At 50.3% G+C, this 20,327-nt stretch overlaps 2 protein-coding genes across 2 annotated transcripts; both read left to right on the plus strand.

Annotated features, from left to right (window-relative positions):
- The first annotated feature begins 385 nt into the window (after nucleotides 1–385).
- Nucleotides 386–5,935, plus strand: LOC119365984 (ribulose bisphosphate carboxylase/oxygenase activase, chloroplastic-like). The gene is made up of 12 exons (XM_037631645.1): nucleotides 386–816; nucleotides 988–1,073; nucleotides 1,193–1,202; nucleotides 1,825–1,887; nucleotides 2,010–2,123; nucleotides 2,547–2,608; nucleotides 3,231–3,285; nucleotides 3,527–3,728; nucleotides 4,049–4,155; nucleotides 4,824–4,879; nucleotides 5,264–5,356; nucleotides 5,515–5,935. Exons 1-12 carry the CDS (start codon nucleotides 438–440, stop codon nucleotides 5,620–5,622), a joined length of 1,335 nt encoding a protein of 444 aa, XP_037487542.1. The 5' UTR covers nucleotides 386–437; the 3' UTR covers nucleotides 5,623–5,935.
- A 6,418-nt stretch (nucleotides 5,936–12,353) lies between these two features.
- Nucleotides 12,354–13,798, plus strand: LOC119365985 (GTPase activating protein 1). Its single transcript, XM_037631646.1, has 3 exons — nucleotides 12,354–12,607; nucleotides 12,793–12,888; nucleotides 13,157–13,798. The coding sequence occupies exons 1-3, from the start codon at nucleotides 12,494–12,496 to the stop codon at nucleotides 13,457–13,459; spliced, it is 513 nt and encodes a 170-aa protein (XP_037487543.1). The 5' UTR covers nucleotides 12,354–12,493; the 3' UTR covers nucleotides 13,460–13,798.
- The last annotated feature ends 6,529 nt before the right edge of the window (nucleotides 13,799–20,327 follow it).

The raw sequence follows: 20,327 nt of genomic DNA on the forward strand, positions 1-20,327 counted from the left end.
GTAACGCATGTGCTTCATCCGCTAGAAAAGGAATTGTATGTGTGATTACCTAGTATAAGTATTCGTTCAGGTCTACTAAGTAGGGTCCACAGTATAATTATTCAGAAATGATAAATTTCGAACGTTCGGATTTTAAGCATGACAACCCGAACATTTTTATGGTAACTTTAATTCAAACGAGGTTGTCAAACATAGTAATTTTTTGAAAAAAAAACAGACAGAAACAAAATTGCCATGTCTTAATAACTAAACTTGCCATCTTACATCAACTAAGTTGCCATAAAAAAACGCTCAGGATGACATCTTAAAATCCGAGCGTTCAGGATTTACTGACGTATTCCTGAGCGACCGTTGCCGATAAGGCCCCAGCGGCCCTCGCCGTACGGGGCCACCCGCAAATAGCCCCCGATCACACACGCGGCGCAGCGTTCCCCGCCATGGCCGCCACCTCCCTCGCCGCCGCTTCGCGCTGCCACCGCCACCACATCCTCCTCCCCGCTCTCGCCAGCCCCGGCTGCTTCAACCACAGAACCCCCAACCGAAGACGCATCTGCCCCGCCTTCCCGTCCGTTCTCTGCTCCTCCTCCTCCTCTGCTTCTCCCCAGCCCACGGCCGGCGGCGAGGAGGAGGCGGAGGATGGGGAAGAGGGGCGCGGGAGGAGGCTTTCGAAGCAGTCCTCGTGGGAGGCCACGGATGGTCAGGGCGACGACTACCTCTACCGCCTCGGGAAGGAGGCCGACAACATGAACATCGCCGTCGGCGCCCGCAGCGGCATCGTCGACGACCTCTTCGTCGGCAAATTCCTCGGAAGAGACTGTACGCTCTCCAGTGCCCCATTGCTATTTGATAGAGCTATCTGTGATAACTTGTCATAATTCAGAACAGTACATTTCTGTGTAGTTCAGCGGTGAGCAAAATAACGAATGGAATTGAAGAATCTGAGATGTTCTTTTTTTGTTGTTGACAAATTCCTTGTGAAATGTGCAGCGGATATTGTGTTCGATTACCGCCAGAAGGCGACGAGGAAATTTGAGTATCTGCAGGGAGATTACTACATCGCGCCTGCCTTCCTCGTGAGTTTGTTTTTAATTCATATACAGCTGCTCTGGTTTTCTTAAATCATCCTCATCCGTACTGTTATGTCAGCATCTGATTGTCGGAGATTTGACACTGCAGATTCGTTGTGTTACAGGATAAAGTTGGTAAGCAGTTTAATGTATAAGGAAGTCAGCATTCTTATAATCAGGTATTATAATCTCAGCATTTCACAAAATGCATTGCATTTGAATCTGAATCTACATATACAATGTGTATTCTAGTATCCTTATAGTAGACATGAAACTCAACAGTTCAAATCTGCCAATGGTCTGGTTACTAACTTCTTTTTTGGGGAGAGAGTCTGGTTACCAACTTTACACAGCCGTTTCAGTATGCTTTTATGCAAGGGTGTGGCGATAACCGAATGTACCTTTATTGGTATCTATGAATGATAACATACAGTAATCAACTCACTAGGCTAGATGTGTTTTAGTTGAACTGTAAAACAATGGCATACGATGTGCACAGCGGATGAATATCACCAAATCGTACATGTACAGTAGTAGTGACTGCTAACCTCATCCTACTTAATATCTAGGCCCCTGAGAGGTAAATGTTTAAAAGCCCCAAAACAATGAAGCATCCAATTTTGACTTTTGCATGATATTTCAAGAGTCGAGTGACAGTATTTCGTACAGCTTTCAGAAGTGGCCGAAGTGTGCTTAACACTTCTTTTTTATCTTTTTCTGCAGGTACATATTCTAAAGGACTGTTTATTGTTTGCAGCGGTCCACATTGTAAAGAACTTCCTTGCAAATAATCTTAATATCAAGATTCCCCTTATACTTGGTAGCATACTCTACTTCTTTTGTTTATGTGTGCGTGATTGTAATATGAAAAAACAAACGTGTAGTGTGATTCAGTGTCATGCTTTACCATTTAATGATCTTGAGCAATATTGCGCCATGCAGGTGTCTGGGGTGGCAAGGGGCAAGGGAAAACATTCCAGACTGAACTTATATTTAAAGCAATGGGTGTTGAGCCTGTTATTATGTCTGCTGGAGAACTCGAATCTGAGAGAGCAGGTCAAGAAACAGCGGAACTATTTTATGCTTGTATGCTTTATTTACTCTGCCATATGTTTATGTTTCCCAGATTGCTAGTGTTCAGATTAAAAACTGAGACCCACCTTAGTGCTTGGGGCACTTTCTAGTGCTGAAAGCCAGCCTGGGACGAATTTGCAATCGAGTTTCTTGCTTATTTTCAGAAAAAAAAAACTAGCATGTCTGTTCAGATTGGTTATGTTTGACCTTGCTCAATGAAAGGTCTGCTTATATTAGTTATGAAAGGAATTATCAGTTCCTAAAGTCTGCTCCAAAGTCAAGTTACTACTATGTTCTGCCAGATCTAGTCCATAGACAAAATAGGAATTGCTTGCTCTTTTGCAGTTATGGTAGTTATGATAGGGGATGGTTAGTTGCTCAGATTTTTTTCTGCTCGTATTGCAGGAGAACCTGGAAGGCTTATACGTGATCGATACAGAACGGCCTCTCAAGTAGTTCAAAACCAAGTAAGAAGGTGTATTCAGCTACTCAATTTCATAACCTGCTTTCAGATTCAGTTTTCTGAGATGTGACTAGTGAGCATGCAAGAGAACAGTATTTTTAAAATTTGTAAACTTATGCATCAACATACAGTAGTTGATCATTTACATATGTTGACGTTTAGTCCAAACTAGAAAAAAGAAGAGGCCCAGGGGCACTAGCACCCCCAACATATTCTTATGAGGAAGGTGGGATTCAGTCTTGGGTTGCTTGGTAGCACCATCGTGTGTCCTACTATTGAGCTACCCAGTGATTCCCCGTATTGAAATAATAAAAACTATTTAGATAAAAACTGCTAGCCCAAGATTGTTGTGATAGTGAAAAGGCCCTGAACTACCAAAGATGGTACTTGTTACTCTTTTATCATCTTAATAATAAAGTGTTCCATCGTCTACTTCAATGTGTTTATATCTTGCGATGATAAAAATGTTTCCATGGCTTGAGGCTTACTTCTGCTGAGAATCTCACGTGCTCCGTAGTGATTTACTCTTCTGTACCACTACCGAATTATTACGCTAATGTTTCCAATGATTCTTGTGATATTTTTTTCCTTACAAGATCATGTTTCACAAGTTTTTGATGGTATAGGGGAAAATGAGCTGTCTGATGATCAATGACCTAGATGCTGGTCTTGGAAGATTTGGTAAGCCATTTATTGAGCATACTTTGATGGGATTGTTGATTATGCCGAGCCTGGATGTCTATTATTATGATTTTTCATCAGGAGCTATGATACTTGATTTATTCTTTGTGTGCAAAGTTCTTTTTTTGCAAAAATAAACCTTATTTGTATGTGATTGATTAATATTAGAGTTTATCTTTCAAACATATCAACATTTATAGTAGGAAAAACCTTACTTACTATATGTTACTGTTGTTGCCAGGACACACACAAATGACGGTCAATAATCAAATCGTGGTTGGAACATTGATGAACTTGGCAGATAATCCTAACAGGGTTAGTATCGGGCAGAAATGGAGAGAATCTGATATAACACATAGAATTCCAATAATAGCAACTGGAAATGATTTTTCAACACTATATGCTCCTTTGATTCGTGATGGGAGGATGGAAAAGTTCTACTGGTATGTTTGTCCCTGCATCTGAAGCAATCTTGTTGACAAACTGAAAATTTTGAACTGCGCTATTTCATTTTCGTTATAACTTTGTGTACTATCGCCCACGTAGGCTATGTTCTTCTTGGCATTACTTGACACTACAAAAAGTAAATTGTTTCTTTATTCAATTCTCTACTTCAGAGATTGTCTTGGTTTGAAGATTACCACCGATTTGATATTCTTTCAGTCTTTTCTGTTAATTATATGTAGTTTCATGCTACTTCCATGCACCAACTAGGGATATTTTGAACCTTGGTACTTGATGTCTGATCATTTGTGCTTAACAGGCAGCCCACCCGTGAAGATATAATTAACATTGTTCACCGTATGTATACAAAGGATGGGTTATCTTTTGAGGAAGTTTCAAGCATTGTAGATACATTTCCAAATCAAGGTACTCGTTTCACCAAAACTGTAACTTCTAGTTTGCAGCATATGAGGCTTATCTGGTAGTGGAATATGCAGTGCTAAGGTCACCCACGTTATTTTGTGCTTCAAATATTTGCCTTGTTGTTTGCTAACATATAAGTTAGGGCTTGATAAGCGAAATTATTTTTCACATATACATAAGAATGATTACTCTTCAGTTCTTTAATGCAGATTAATAGCCGTAGCAATAATTTCTGTTGTTTTAAAAAAACTTGTAAATTGGGCGTCTTTGGGAAAAATGGTTATTTTCTTATGTTGTCATAGCCATGGGATGTGAGCATACAAGGGAAGGAGAAAGATTTTGGTACTTATGAATCATGTGATTCGCTTATATCACAAAAAAAAATAGGTTGCAGAGTGGCCCTGATAATCAGTCTAGAATCAGTACAACGAGCAATTACGTTTTGTTATGATGATCCACTAGTCTAGATTATAGCAGAACTATTATTCTCTGAAAAAAATACCCCCTTCTCCTTTTTAAGTTCTGTTACGTTGTGTGAGTTGTGTCTTTAGTTATTGGTTGAAATTGCGTTTCACCTAGCTTCGCTATTCTTTCTCTCTGTGGGAAGTTTGTACATATTTTCGCTTCTACATTTGAAAAACTTATTCAAGTACGACTTAAACTTGTTGCAGCTCTCGACTTTTATGGAGCTTTGAGATCCAGGACATATGACCAGGCTATCTTGCAGGTACTTATTTTGATTTAGGGCATCTGGTATGAGTTCTAATAATATGAAGAGATCCATTGTAATATTCTTATAATCGATTTTAGAAAATGTTTCCACCTCCTGTTGTCTGTGTGCAAAAGGGTTGTCTTTATATAGTTTCAGGCTGCAGATCATGCTCCCATTTATTGGAGTTGATGCACATACTTGTTTTTCATTGAAGTAGACGAGAGTCATGTTGGGTATGCAACAACAGAAGCATTTCGAGATGGCATCTCCAAATGTGCATTTGGTGTATCTTCTGAAAATATTCTTCAGAAACTACCTAATTAAATGATATATCATGCTTTGAAACTGTTCTCAAGAAATGGCTAAATAATATTTTTCATTTTCCCCATTGTGTTGCAGTGGGTAAATGACATTGGTGGTTATGAGCAACTAGGTGAAAAGCTTCTCAAGCGGAAGAACAGAGAGAAGCTTCCGACATTTATCCCTCCGAAGGTATTTACATTTCATATCAAGCAATGCACCAACAGGATTTTTTTTGTGCCATTATCGTGTCAGTTCTTTCAATATCACCGTGGTTGGATGGCTGTTCATTCCTCTATTGAGAAACCAATCTCTGTCTAACACCCTGGTGCGATTTATGTTCTCATCAGCCAACACTGGATGCACTGATTCAGTCAGGGAACTCTCTGGTAGAAGAGCAAGCATTCGTGATGAATTCGAACTTGTCGAAAGAATATATGAAGAACTTGGAGGACTAGTTCGAAGCGCCAAAAGATAAAGTATAAAAAGCTACTCTAGTAGCCTACATCAACCCAAGCCAAGTATTCTTGTTACTTTCAATTTTCTGTAAATTATACTGGTCCTCCTACATTTTGCCCGTGTCTCTCTGCGGATGAGCTGCATGTGCAAGTATATACTCCCTCCGTTAGTTAATTTCATCTTGGTTTCTTTTATTTGTTTCCCTTTGCTGCTAAAACCACGACACTTTTTGGAACGGAGGGAGTAACATACTCCATATTGTAAAAAAGCACATGAAAATATATATACAGTTGCAAATGTCATCTCCGTTTCTTTTATTTGCTTCCCTTTGCTGCTGTTGGTTGAACTGTGCCGAAGTCTATGCAGATGCGAGTACGACTGATGAAAGAAACCAATATAAGATCTTGATATACACTCCCTCCGTAAACTAATATAAGATCTTTTAAATCACAACTTGAATAATTTTCAAAAAAGAATCAATACTTTAGAGTGGCGGACCTAGCCCATTTAGCCAGGGTGGGCCAGCAGTGTTACTGTACATATATCCTCATCAACCCAGTGTCAACTTTTTGTGTGTTTAGGAAGGACACATTAGAGCAACTCCAAATGGGCGACCCATTTCGTCCACGCCTGTCCGTTTGGGTCGGCGCGGACAGAAAAGGCGGCCCAACGCGCCGACCCAAACGGACGCGCGCCCGTTTTTCGTCCGCGGACGACCCATTCCTGGCCCATTTTTGAGTCCGATTTGCGTTGGCGCAGACACGTGACGGACGCGCGCGCGGTCGCCTGCTCCTGTCCCCGGGCCCTCTGTTCTGTGGCACATTGGCCTCCCTCCCCCCGGCCAACAAGCAACCCTCGCCCCCCGCCTCCTCCGTCACCGACGCCGCCGCCCATTTTTCGGCGACTCTTCCAGCTGCCGCCGCCTCCACATCCGCCCAGCAACACCGCCCCTGTCCCCAGTCGCCCGCCGCCGCCGGGGAGCAAACTAGTTCCCATCGCCTCTTCCCCCACCGCACAGCTGCCCGCGACCAAGAAGACGCCTCGCCGCCCCCGCCACATACGACCGGCACGCTCGTCGGACGCCGTCACACTCGTCGGACGCCGGCCGGGCAGCTAGCTGGTCTGTGGGCGTCGGGTCTCCCCTCGCCGGCCGTCTTCTTCTTCGACGCCCGCAAGCTGTTCGACAGTTTGCCAAGGTACGAAAATGGACTCCGCCGACGAGTTCTTTTTCCACAATTTCATTTGCGACTTTGACGATTCGTCGTCCGACGACGAGGAGGAGATATTGGCTGCCGTGTTGGTCCATCACCACCTCAACAACCAGCGCCCGTTGTTCCGTGGCTCCATTCCGGGCCACCTTCCGGTGTTGAATCATAACCGAGAGAGCGGGCATTTCCTTCTCTGGAAGGACTACTTTGATACAACAAACCTGTTGTTCAAACATCACAAATTCCGCCGCCGGTTCCGTATGAGTAGGCATGTTTTCAACCGTATTAGAGAGGGAGTGGTCGGCTATGATGACTACTTCGAGTGCAAAGAGGATGCTGTCGGCGAGATTGGTTTCTCCTTTTATTAGAAATGCATGCTGCCATCCGAATGCTTGCATACGGAGTGGCCGGTGATCTCATTGACGAGTACGTCCGTATGAGCGAGTCTACATGCCTAGAGTCCCTGTATAAGTTCTGCAAGGCTGTGATTGCTGTGTTTGGCCCTGAGTACTTGAGAGAGCCGACAACGGCAGATACAGCCCGTTTGTTGGCGATGAATGCTAGCAGGGGCTTCCCGGGGATGCTTGGCAGCATAGACTGCATGCATTGGGAGTGGAAGAACTGCCCTTCTGCTTGGCAAGGGCAGTATAAAGGACATGTCAGGGCTTGCACTGTCATACTAGAGGCCGTGGCGTCTCAAGATCTCTGGATCTGACACTCTTTCTTTGGCATGGCCGGATCACACAATGATATCAACGTGCTTCAGCGCTCGCCGGTGTTTGCTAGGCTTACCGAAGGCAACAGCCCACCGGTGAACTTTACTGTCAATGGCCACAACTACGACAAAGGGTACTATTTGGGTAACGGTATCTATCCTCAGTGGACCACTATTGTAAAGACAATACCCGACCCTGTTGGAGAGAAAAGTAAAAGATTTGTCCAAGAGCAAGAGAGTGCTAGAAAGGATGTCCAGCGTGCCTTTGGTGTTTTGCAATCTCGATGGGGCATCGTTCGGTATCCTGCTAATACTTGGAGCACGCAGAAACTATGGGAGGTGATGACTGCTTGTGTGATCATGCACAATATGATCGTAGAAGACGAGCGCCCGGAACGTCTGTACGATAAAGGCTTTCAGTTTCAGGGTGAGAATGTTGTGCTTGAGCATGGAGTAGCGGCAACATTTGAGCAGTTCACTCAGTTTCATGAAGACATGCGTGATTGAGAAACTCACGTGCAACTACAAAATGATTTGGTTGAGCATATGTGAACTCATGTTGGCAACCAATAGATGTATCTACTTTTATTCGTTCGTAAAACTATGTGAAACATTTTTATTTTTATTTGGCCTGCAAAACCATACTATTTATTTGGTCGGACTATTTTGTTTATTTAAAATTTTCACTTCACAATAATGCAATGCAAAATTGGGCGGCGAGCCGGCTACGCCTGCACATATGGGTCGGCGCATTGTGCGCACTGTCGACCCATATTAAAAACAAGACGGACACCGGGCGGGCGGCCGATCCAAATAAATAAAAAGCGGACGAAATCGCCGTTCGTTTGGATCGGTCCGTTGGGTTGCTCTTAGTGACAATTCCCTCGAAGATGATGCATCATCGCCCTTGCGAGATTCGAGATATCGGCCGGCGCAACCTATCCATTCTGATGCTTCATCTTGGCAGTGCCGTACAGCTTCCGGCGAGAACGCGATAGCTCCTGCTCAATGCCAGTGCCAGCCAACCACCCCGTCCCCGTGGCCGTGGAGACAGCATAGACCGGGAAAGGTTGGAAACAGTCAGCTCTCCTTCTACTCTTTCGAGCCGGCCGGCCGGCCACATGCGTGCTGCAGCCACGTGTGGATCCCTCCCACCTTTGCTCCAGCCGCCTCAACTCACAGCTAGGCCACACCAACAAAAAAAAAAAAAACTCACAGCTAGACCACACACAAACGTCCGTCGTCCATTTATTACTGCTCCATCCACTGCCCGCTGCCCGCCTCAAGACGGTCAGCGACCGGATCAAACCTGCATCACAGCAGCAACCAAACGTTCGTTGGATCTTTCTTTGGTCCGTGGGATCTATTGCTGAGGAGTGGGTAGAAGTTGTGCTCCCTTTATTTTTTTTATTCTGTATATTAGGTTTGACTGAAGTCAACATTTGAAAAGTTTGATCAAGTTTATAGAAAAAAAACATGAACATTTACCATAACAAATCTACATGATGTGAAAGTACATTTAGTAATGAATCTAATGATATTAATTTTTTATTGTATATGTTAATATTTTTGTTTATAAGCTTTGTTAAAGTTTACAAAGCTTGATTTTGACCAAAACTAATACGCGGACAAATAAAAATAGAGAGAGTACTTGCTGAGGAATGGGTAAGGGCATCTCCACCGCTGACCCGCAAATTGCTCAGGCATCAGCCTGCGGACATGGATGCCGGAGCCAACCAACCAATACTACCCGCATACATTTTAAACATCTTTTAAACAAATCGGATGAAATTCATGCAAACACAGTGGATTTCATACAAACCAAATGAAAACATATACATTTTGTAACATTTTAACAAAATGGTAATATTATGTGCACGTCCCGCCGCGCGGAGCTCCATTCCCACGACACGGATACACTACACTAGTCTACAGCCGGCTGCGGCGGTTCCCTCTATCTTCAACCGGAGGTGAAGGGGGGCTCCTCCGTTTCCGTGAAGCCAAGGCGGGGCTCAAGTCTATGCTAAACGGGCAAGTCACCGGTTGTGCAAGCCGGCAACGCGCCGGCAGTGGCTCTCCTAGGACCCAAGCGGCGGCGGCATCCCATGTTCTACTTTTCCTCAATGTTGACGGCGGACGTGGACGCCCTAGCCACCGAGTCGTCGATCTTCGCGTAGCCAACTTAGTTCTCCACCAACTGGGCGGTTCCACCAACGTTGACGACAGATGGCACGACGTCTGGCCTCGTCCATGGAAGCCACGATGCCCGTTCCGCCGTGCTCCTCCACGTGCCTGCCTGGAGCAACTCGCTACTCCTCCGCGAGCTGGCTTGGAGCAGTGAGTTGCTAAACCACGCGCTGGCTTGTGGCGGCAACTTGCTCCGTCAGGCTAGGCGAGGGAGGTCGAGCAGTGAGTTGCCTGGCTCGTATCCGGCGGGCTCGGTGAACCATCCAACCTGCTTTTATGCAGAAGAACTGCTCTTCCTGCTAGCGTGATGGCATAGACAATGTAGAGAAAATGGTGCAACTAGGAGATGGGGGCAGAGTTGTGGCCTGATTCTTGCCCGGCGTCTGGCCTCGTTTAAATAGCGGGTTGATGGGAGGAGCTTGCTCGACATTTTGTTTAATGCCGACCCGCTCGTGAACGAATGTGTGGCCGGAGTAGGTTTCTTGGCACACGTGTGGGTGTACTGGAGGCGTTCGAATGCGGCGAGAAGGCGTGTTCAACCGAGTGTGCAGCGGGTAACGCCCTCTGCCGACGCGCCACTTCATTGGCGGAGCCAGTCAGAGGTTGCATCCGCTCTGGGCCAGCTTCAATGCGGAGCAGCCGCTCTACGGCGGCATGAATGCGGGAAGCTGGCGCCAGGCGGGAACGCGTGCGGGCAAAGGAGGAGGTTTTGGGTTGGGTAGGGTGGTCAGAAGGCCGCTGTCTGGACATCTGCAAAGCCCCCCTAGTTTGTCTCCCATTTGCGAGAGAAAGTAAGTCCGGACCGTCGAGCGGATCAATATAGTCCCGCCCTAGATGGGACAACGCGTCTGCACCACGCGGTTCGGACAGTTACGGCCTTACGGGCGATTTGATGGTCATCGTTGGAGATGCAAAGTTGTATTTAGGGCCCCATCCATTGCATGCTGCCCGCCAATGTCGTCGAAGGCAATGGTGTTGCTATGATCCAACTCCATCATGAATTCCAACAACCCGGTTCATTTTGCATGCTACGGTGGCAAAAATCATCACCATATATGAACATCACGTGATTCTTGAACTAGTTTTGAATTGCAACACCAATAAATTAGAAGAAGAAAAAATGGTTACCTCTCCGGTGTTGCGTATGTCAACTCACAAGCATGAACGTCGTCGTCGACATCTTCTTAGGGGGTGGTAGAGGAGGGGGGTAGCCTAAGGTGGATGAGATGGCATATGGTCGATGGGAGGGGTAATATGGCGTTGGAGTGGTTGTGGTCTTCTTCTTCGTCTCCTCGACCTCCATTTCCTTGCCCGTTGGGCAAGCGCTGCCTCTACATCCCCGTTGGTTGCTCAGTGCGGAGGAAGGGTCAAGGATGGTTGCGGTCGTGTGCCTCCCTTTTCGGACACCACTGCGAGCCATGCCACCTTGGTGCCCTGCCATCGTTTTTCTGGGGCCAGCGGCGGATCTAGCATTGTCGTCAATGGGGACAAGGGATGGCGGGGGTGGGAGGACTCGGGCGTCCATTCTAGCGCTGATTGGGGCGTCAGAGGGCGGCGGTGGCATTTGTGACGGTGGGAGAAGGAAGAAATGCACGTGTGAGAAAGAAATAAAATGAGGAAACTTGCCTGCTACTGCTCAAATTTGGGTAGGAGCGAGCCGGTTTGACTGATAACTCTTTCAATTTTAAATGGATAAAGTTTTTGAGAAAAGACTACTTTATGGATTAACTCTCCAATCCAGGGGAAAAAATGTTGAGATGCTCGTAGGAGCGTGTCAACCGTAGAATTACGATCAATCTCTTTTGCTGCCTTGGAGTCGGAGGAGAGCGGATCGATTTGGTTTCTACCCAATGATGAGGTTTTTGCTTGCCAGCCAAAGTTACTTTTCATTATTTCCTTTCCTGCCTAGCGATTTATTACTCCACACTACTACTAGTATCCTTGTCCTTAAAGCTTAAGCAATTCTAAAATGGCATGATTGCACAACATAACATCCAAACCGAAGAAGTCGCTGGCTGCTTCGACGGCTCTGCTCGCGGTCAAGGCGGACTCGACGGTCATGCAGAAAAAGGCAGACATGTAAACGAGTGAGCGCAGACGCACCGAACGTGCAGCTGCGGCGAACTTTGAATCACGTCGAAACTCACCTTCCTGAAACTTGCCTGATGGGGCAGATCGATCGGCCTGAAAAGCCCATCGACAGCTCAGAAAAATGCTAATACCGTGTCCTCCACTCGCTCCCGGCAGATTGATTGATTGGTGGCCATTTTTATTTCTTGATGATGACAAATTCGACAAAAGCCACACCCTAGTTTGCATCTTGATAGGATCGCTCTAGGCTTCTAGTGGAATGTTTCTCGTGAGCCCAACCAAATCTGGACGAGAGGAGTGCGGGCACCAACTGTGAATTTGGGAGTGGTGGTTGAGGGGAAGAAATGTACTATTTCACCCCCAACGGAATGTATTTTCCGATGGAGACACCCACGCCAATCCACCCGGCAAGATAAAACGCGTTACTAGCAAAACTGGAGCACAGTCCACGCGCTCCAGGTGGTGGAGCTGGTCACTCGTTGTCGTTGTCTCATAGCAGGCGCCGCTCATCCTGGGGAGTAGTATTTAGCAGGAGCGGGGGGTGGGGCGGAGGGTGGAGAGAAAGGAACGGCTGCCGTCCCCTGCCTGCAACCGCAACTCAACCAGTCAGTCGCCATTACTCTTGTTTCTCATCACCCACCGCGAGCGCGAAGCAGGAGGAGCAGCACCATGCTGGGGCATCTAGTCGGGCTGGTGAAGGTGCGGGTGACGCGCGGGGTGAACCTCGCCATCCGCGACCTCCGCTCCAGCGACCCCTACGTCGTCGTCCGCATGGGCAAGCAGGTTCGTTCCGTCTCGGTCTCCTCTCCTCTCTTTCCTCCTTCTCTCGCTGTGTAGATGCACCGTCGATCTGCCTGTCAATTCCGCGAATTTTAGTCCTCTTTTGGAAAGAATTAATCGCCTCTCCGGGGTCCCCGTTCTGGAGTGTTCTCCTCCTGATTATTCTCCTCCGCTTTAATTTTTCGCAGAAGCTGAAGACGCGAGTTGTAAGGAAGAGTATCAATCCGGAGTGGAACGATGAACTGACCCTCTCCATCGAAGATCCTACCATTCCTGTCAAACTGGTATGTGTTCCGTTCTCTTTCCCCCTTTTCCCTCTGTCGTGCTTCAGAAATTCAACTGATTTTTTGGGAAATTCCCTAAATCGAATCATGAAACGCAATAAATTTCTCCCTGCAAAAAAAGAGAAAGAAAGAAAAATAATGTAATGCCTTTGCACAAAAGGAAAGGAAGGTGAACATTCTGGAAACGCGGGGTACAGACAAGCAGCCGAAGTGGTAACTGGCTGACAGCTGCCTGACAACCCATTGCTTCTTCTTCTTTCTTGTGCAGGACGTGTTCGACAAGGACACATTCTTCGACGACCCGATGGGCAACGCGGAGCTGGACATCGGCCCGCTGGTGGAGGCCGCGAGGATGAGGGTCCAGCTGCAGGGCGTCGCTGACAACACCGTGGTGAAGAAGCTGGTGCCCAACCGGCAGAACTGCCTCGCCGAGCAGAGCGCCATCTACCTGTCCGAGGGCACGGTGAAGCAGGACGTGGTGCTCAGGCTGAGGAACGTCGAGTGCGGGGAGGTCGAGCTCCAGCTCCAGTGGATCGACATCCCCGGCTCCAAGGGCGTATCAGGCTTTTAATTAGCTCTCTGTGCACTCTCTGCTGTTTGCAGAGTTCTTTCTCAAGTGAAAAGCTGGAGTAAATTCTGATTAGAATCCAAGCTTAAGTTAGGATTTAGATTATGTGCGATAGATGACTGTGTGGTCGAACTTCCTAAGATGGACTGAAAAAGGAAGAACTGGTGGCAGGGGCGCAAAAATTCTCAGAATTCCATCCTCCTTCCTTTGATGTGGTCAGCTCCTTGATGCGGTCTCAGAACAATGGCTGCAATATGCTGATGAGTAGGTCTAATTTTCTGCAGCAATTTTTCAGGAAAATTCTGCAGTGATCTTGACTTACAACGCGTAACATTCTGTTAACGAGACCAAGCGTGAGTGTTTACTGCCTTCCGAACCCCCTTCTACGTTGCGCATGGGCCTCCTTTTATATGCTCAAGGGGTCACTGACAGATGGCAACGCAGACAAGGGTAAAAATAGAAAAGGAGTTGCGGTTGGTACAACAACCTGTACAGTGTATCATGCCTAACCCTGACGGCAGGGGACAAAGGCATTAAATGCCCGTCTACGTCGCCCAAATAGTGCAGAAAGGGACCGTCAGGGACGCCACCGCTTGCCACGATGGCAATCTTGTCAGCGCCGCTTGCCACCGCGCACCGCTGGCCGCACAGCCTCTTGCCACGCGCGCCTGGAAAGGCCCCAGGGCGACACGTTGGTGGATTTGCTGGAGCGTAGGTACAGAGTGGTAGCCTGCCGCGGCAAGTGCCTTGCCGCGGTCGTTGTCTTGTCGCGTCCGGAAGCTTGTCGCTCACCGGGGCTCGCCGGGACGCGTGGCGCGTCGCGGCAAGTTCCTTGAGATGCCTTGGTTGGCCTTTCCGGCAAGCTCCTCTTGCCGGGGTCTTGTCTCCTTGGCTTGAATACTTCGTTCTTGAATGGCTCCAAAGGAACCATGGAGGACCTTGGCGGTCACCCGGCAAGCCTTGCCGCGGGGTGCTGCAACTGCCCGTGCACAAGTTCGGGATACTAGGGTACTCCTACTCAAGTACACCGACAGGAGCCCCCGGGCCTGGGCCACACACGGTGCCGAGCGCTGTTGGGCCAGGCCCAAAACAGGGCACGGGCACGCACGGCCTGGGTTACGCCGTATCTTACTCCGTATCCACTGCGCCCTCCTCGAACGGCACGCGTTGAATGCGGCGTCGTGGGAGAGATCGTGTGTGGTTTCTTTATTCGAAAAGACGGAATGCCCGCCCCCTCCCCCTTTATAAGCAGGGGAAACAGGGGCAGTTCGCCCATCTCGCCGGTTGCTACTCCAATCTCAGAAATCTCCGCCGCTCCCTCCCCTTCTTTCAAAGTTGAAAGAGAGCAGCGCTCCGCCCCCCATCGCCACCAGCATCACCAACGCCGTCGATCTCCCCCACCACCTCCGCCATGGCTCCGAAAGCCGACAAGGGGAAGGTCGTGAAGTCGGCCGAGGCGCAGCGGCTCGCGGCGCTGCGGAAGGAGCGGGCAATCTCCCCCCCAGCTTGCCGCGAAGGAGCTGAGGGAGTACTACTACCTCTTCTGGTCGACGGAGACGCGAGCGCACCCGCGCATGAAGGTACTCCCCGCTGCCGCTTCGGAACTAGCTCCGAATGGATACCCCTTCTTCGCGCTGTTCTTCTACTGCGGGCTCTGCCCGCCTTTCTCTGAATTTTTCTGCGATATCATGAACAACTACGGGTTCCGCCTCCTTGACTTCACCCCCAATGTTGTTCTGACCATGGCAGTTTTCGCACATCTCTGCGAAAACTTTGTCGGAGTCTATCCAAGCGTAGCTCTTTTCCGCCACTTCTTTATGCCCCGAGTAGAGAGAGGAGAGCCCTTATCCGGCGGAATCGCCTGGATCTCGAGGACCGGCAAGAAGGAGGCTTATCTGGAGGGAGAGCTCCGCAGCAAGTGGTTGGAATGGAGAGCAGACTGGTGCTGGATTGTCGAGGAGAACCCGCAGCCATTTACCGCCCAGCGCCATGCCCTAATAGAGCGCGGCAACGATTGGAGCAACATGGCCCCGGAAGACGATAGGCTGAGGATTGTCGTCACCCATATCCTACGACTCAGGCTTGCCGGGCTCACCGTAGGCGCCGTTGGCGCAGATTTTCTTCGCCGCCGCATCGCCCCCCTGCAGGAGAGGAGGAGACCCGCCTGGGAGTTCCAGAATGCGGCGGATATCATGAGGCTGCGCCCGGGCCTCAACTTTAACTTCACTGTCTTGGAACTGGACGCGATGATCCTGGAGCTGTTGAAGCGCGATCCTCAACATCCCGAAGCGTTCATGCTGCCGAGGGGCGTCGTTCCACTGTGTAACAACTCCTCGCTCGACCGCATCCGTGCAATGATGCCGCTGTGCGATTCGCATGGAATTGTTCCAACTTGGCAAGAGCCTGCAGACGACGTCGTGCAGGAGTTCTTTGATGGCTTGGTAGAAGTGCCGGTCCGCCCCGATGAACAAAAGAGCCTCACCCGCGACACCACCGATGCGGAGATGCAGCGCATCGCCACCAGGCTGGAAGAGGCGGCAGCAGCCGCTGCCGCGGGCGAGTTCGGATTCACCATGGAGGAGGTCGAGGCAGCAGAGGCGGCAAGCCTTGCCGAGCGAGAGGAGCTTGCCGGCGAGGAAGAGCTTGTCGGGCCTGAAGCTGAGTCGAGCGAGCCCGGCGAGGGAGAGCTTGTCGGGCTCGAACCTTCAGGCAGCTCGTCGCAAGCGGAGCCCCCAGCTCCACCGAGAAGGCGTCTCCGCAAGGCCGGGGACGTAGCGGAGCGGCAAACGAGTCAACAGCCTCCGTGCCGTGCGACACGCTCTACCGCGGCAAGCAGTGTTGCTGCGGGAGCGCCTCACGCCGCTGTGACAACTGGAGCGGGGTCTTCCCCGTCCACCGCTACTGCTCCTGCCAAGCGGACAAGGGAACCTACTCCTCCGCCTCGTCGCACCGGAGGCGAGCCGGACTTCGATCTCTCCGCGCTCAGCTCCGACGAGGAAGAAGAAGAGTAAGATTCTTTGCTGTACTTGTAGTTCTTCAATTTTCTTGCTTTGTCTTGTATCTGATTTGCTTCATTCTGAACCCATTCCTTTTCAGGACGCTGGCCCAGAGAGCGGCGAAGAGAGCCAAGGTCCCGGTGATTGTCATCGAGAACGAACCCACCGCGACAGCCGGGGGTGTGTCCGAGACCACCTTGCCGGACCCAGCAACTATTTCCCAAAGCAGCCCCCAGCGCAACCCCCAGCGTAAGTATATAGTTTACTTCCTGCTGTTAGGCGCGCATGGGTGCTTTTTCTTTGCTGATATCTGACTTTGGTTTGTGTTGGAGCAGAGCAGCTTCACCAGGAGTGCCCGGAAGCCGCTCCCAGAATGCCTTCTGCTTCAACTACACCGCCAAGGAAGGATTCCCCGGCAAGGGAGCGTTCTCCGGCAAGGGAGCATTCTCCGGCAAGGGGGAATTCTCCGGCAAGGGACAGTTCTCCGGCAAGGGACAGCACCAGCGAACCTCCGGTGGTTGAGGCCACCACTGCAGGTCCTAGTACAGGTAATCCTCTTGCTTGAAAACTTCCCTTGGGTTCTTCTTCTGATGATTTTCTTTTTGGATATTTGCTTGATTCTTCTCCTTTTTTCGTTCGTCAGATCCATCTGCCACGGAGCCGATGGAAACCGAGGTCGCCGGCGAGGAGAACGCGCGCAGCAATACCGACGACGCCGTTGCCACCGAAGGATAAGCCGGCGCTGATGGTCCCGCCGGCGAAGAGGCCGCCAAGGCTGCCGCCACAGAAGCTGGCGAGGGATCCGGCGATCGCACTGACGGCCCCGAGGCCGCAGGAGCGCCAGGCGCTACGCCGACCGCCGATCCCTCCGCCGCTGCTGCAGCGCCAGGCTCCGAAGAGCCCCAGCCCGGCGCCTATTTGAAGGCCGGCGACGGCATCCTCATCAAGCTCCCCTGGGCGTCAAGCTCCAGGGCGCCGGTCGAAGGAGAGATGTTGGATGGAGAAGTGCTCGCCTCCGCTGGGCTGATGCTGGTCGACGCGCCAAGCAGCAGCAGCGACGAGCCTGAGGAGGAGCAGCTGCTGCGGAAGCTGTTGTCGCTCTATCGCGCCCGACAAGCCAAACTGGTATCCCGAGAAGCGCTTGTCGCGAAGGCGGGAGTGGATATCGAGAAGCACGCGAAAGAGCTCCGGGGTTTCAGGCAGGAAACTCTCCGGGCCCTGGCAGAGGAGCGGGAACAAGTCGACGAGGAGCGGAAAGCCTTCCTCCTCGAGAAGGCTGAAGTTGAAGAGAAACAGCGGCTTGTTGCCGAGAAGCTATCTGCGCAGGAAGGCGAGTTGGCGCAGCGCAAGGTCAACCTTGACAGCCACGAGGAGGAGCTTGCCGCGCGCGAGCAAACGTTTGGCGAGGCTCTCAAGGAAGGAAAGGATGCAGCCGCAGCTGCCGAGGCCGCCAAGAAGGAGCTGGAGACGAAGATGGCGCAGCTGGAGGCCGATCTCAGGGCGAGCGGCGAGGAGCTTGCTGCGCTCAAGCGTGAGCGCGAGAAGGACGCCGCCGCTCATGGCAAGCTGCAAGGTCGTCTCGCTGAGAGGAGCAAAGAGCTTAGCGCCGCCAAGGACTCCAACGCAGATCTTGAGTAGAAGCTGGCTACTTTGACTCAGACGCTGGACGACGCCAGGGAGCGGGAGGTGGCCTTGTCGGAGAAGATCAAGGCCGACGAGGCGCTGCTGGCGAGTGCTACCGCCGCCGAGAAATCCTTCAGGGAGAATGTGGAGCACTGGACGGAGGGTCTCGTGGATGTTGCCGCAGCCATCGACAGGGAGCTGGCGCAGCTGGGGATGGAGGATCTCGGGTACTCTTCCGATGAGCACCTCCAACCCAGCGCCAAGCTTAGCTTGTTCTTCAAAGGCGTGGCGACGGCCCTCCAGCGACTCCGGGAGAAGATCCCAAAGCAGCTGGCCGACGAGTCACGCAAGATCTGTGCGGGAGCTCTTCAAAAGGTGTTGGTGAAGGTGGCCTTCCACAACCCAGGTCTCAACCTCACCAACGTCCTCAGGACCTTGCCGCCGGATGCTGATCTGGAAGCGCTCAAGATCCTTGTCGCACCCATTGTGGACAAGGTGAGCGGGATCAAGAGGGTCGAGGGCGATCGCGTAGATTAGACCGCCCATTTTCTCTTTTTCTTGTCGCTGCTGGTCATGTTATGAGAACAATCTGTTAGAGCTGCGACAAGCTATCTTGTAATATGACTCTATTTTGGGTAGCGATTGCTATGTTATTTCCTTTACTTGATTCCTTCCTTTGTATGTTTTTGCCATACGCTTTTAGGGAACTTGTCAGCGCAGGCACCTTAGCCACGAGCGCTGAGTGCGGGACGTCAGCAGCCTGCTGGCGGTGCCGCTACCGGCAAGAAACCTTGTCGCAACTAGTCGCAGCTCACTTAAGTTGTTGAGCGGACTTGAAACAAAGTAAGGGCGCAACTAGCTACGAGTTGGTTCCTCCGCGCACAGGTTTTCCATACAAAGCACGGTCGTTCGAGGAAGATAACTTAAAAATTAAAACTGATTGCTCAAACTTTGGCAACTTAGTTTTTCTGTCGTTTGCTTTCCGGTAAGGCGAAAACTTCCTTGAACGACGCCTGGTCCACACCATTATCTTCTCCTTTCCCCCTGGCAAACTTGTGTGCGAGGGAACTTCCTTTCCTCTGAGAAAAAGAAAGAAGAGAAAATAATGATACGGAGCCTTACGGCTCGTTATTGCTTACCGGGGGTAGGCGCTGCACAAAGTGTCAGATACATGCATGCAAAGAAAAGTAGAAAGCATGAAATTGACAAGATGTGCGGAGCACATGAGCTTTACTTATGCACGGGGTCTGCGCCCGGCTTTGTACAAAGGATTACATGCTACATCGGCAAGACTTGTACAAAAGGTGGTTGCCGGAACAGGTTCCGGCAACCGCGCCTTACGGGTAAAACTTACGAAGATGCTCAATGTTCCAGGAGTTGCTCACCAGAATGCCATCTTCGGTCTCAAGGCGGACAACGCCAGGCCTAGTGACTCGTTTAACCCGGTAAGGGCCTTCCCACTTCGGCGTCAACTTGTTGGAATTCTTGGCGGACTGAACGCGCCGAAGAACAAGGTCGCCTTCCTCGAGACTTCTGGCATTAACTTTGCGGCTATGGTAGTGGCACAAAGCTTGCTGGTATCGAGCAGCTCGTACAGCAGCCTGAAGACGGTCCTCCTCAAGGAGCAGCGCGTCATCTTGTCGCAGCTGCTCTTGCTCGAGCTCATCATAAGCGAGCACTCGAGGTGACCCGTATACGAGTTCCGTGGGGAGAACTACCTCCGCTCCATAGACTAGAGCGAAAGGTGTCTGGCCAGTGGCTCGATTTGGCGTCGTCCTGACCGACCAAAGAACCACCGGCAGCTCCTCAATCCAGTTCTTTCCGCACTTGCGCAGCCCGTCAAAAGTCCTGGTCTTGAGCCCGCGTAGCACTTCAGCATTTGCCCTCTCCGCTTGACCGTTGCTTCTCGGATGAGCAACAGAAGCGAAGCAGACCTTGGCGCCAAGATCTTGGACGTACTGCATGATGGTGCGGCTCGTGAATTGTGTGCCGTTGTCGGTGATGATCCTGTTAGGGATCCCGAAGCGGCAAACAATCGACCTGAAGAACTTGACTGCTGACTGTGCTATTACCTTCCTCACTGCTTCCACTTCCGGCCACTTTGTGAACTTGTCGATTGCAACGTACAAGTACTCAAAGCCCCCAACAGCTCGGGGAAAGGGGCTAAGAATGTCGAGCCCCCAGACCGAGAATGGCCAGCATAAAGGGATAGTCTGGAGAGCTTGAGCTGGCTGGTGTATCTGCTTGGAATG

The sequence above is a fragment of the Triticum dicoccoides genome, chromosome 2B (assembly GCF_002162155.2).
Source record: "Triticum dicoccoides isolate Atlit2015 ecotype Zavitan chromosome 2B, WEW_v2.0, whole genome shotgun sequence".
Lineage (NCBI taxonomy): Eukaryota > Viridiplantae > Streptophyta > Magnoliopsida > Poales > Poaceae > Triticum > Triticum dicoccoides.

Coding starts and splice junctions, on each gene's coding strand:
- LOC119365984 (XM_037631645.1), top strand. CDS start 438: ATGGCCGCCACCTCCCTCGCCGCCGCTTCGCGCTGCCACCGCCACCAC. Junction 4,880..5,263: donor ATGACCAGGCTATCTTGCAG/GTACTTATTTTG, acceptor ATTGTGTTGCAG/TGGGTAAATGACATTGGTGG. Junction 5,357..5,514: donor CGACATTTATCCCTCCGAAG/GTATTTACATTT, acceptor TGTTCTCATCAG/CCAACACTGGATGCACTGAT.
- LOC119365985 (XM_037631646.1), top strand. CDS start 12,494: ATGCTGGGGCATCTAGTCGGGCTGGTGAAGGTGCGGGTGACGCGCGGG. Junction 12,608..12,792: donor TCGTCCGCATGGGCAAGCAG/GTTCGTTCCGTC, acceptor AATTTTTCGCAG/AAGCTGAAGACGCGAGTTGT. Junction 12,889..13,156: donor CTACCATTCCTGTCAAACTG/GTATGTGTTCCG, acceptor TTTCTTGTGCAG/GACGTGTTCGACAAGGACAC.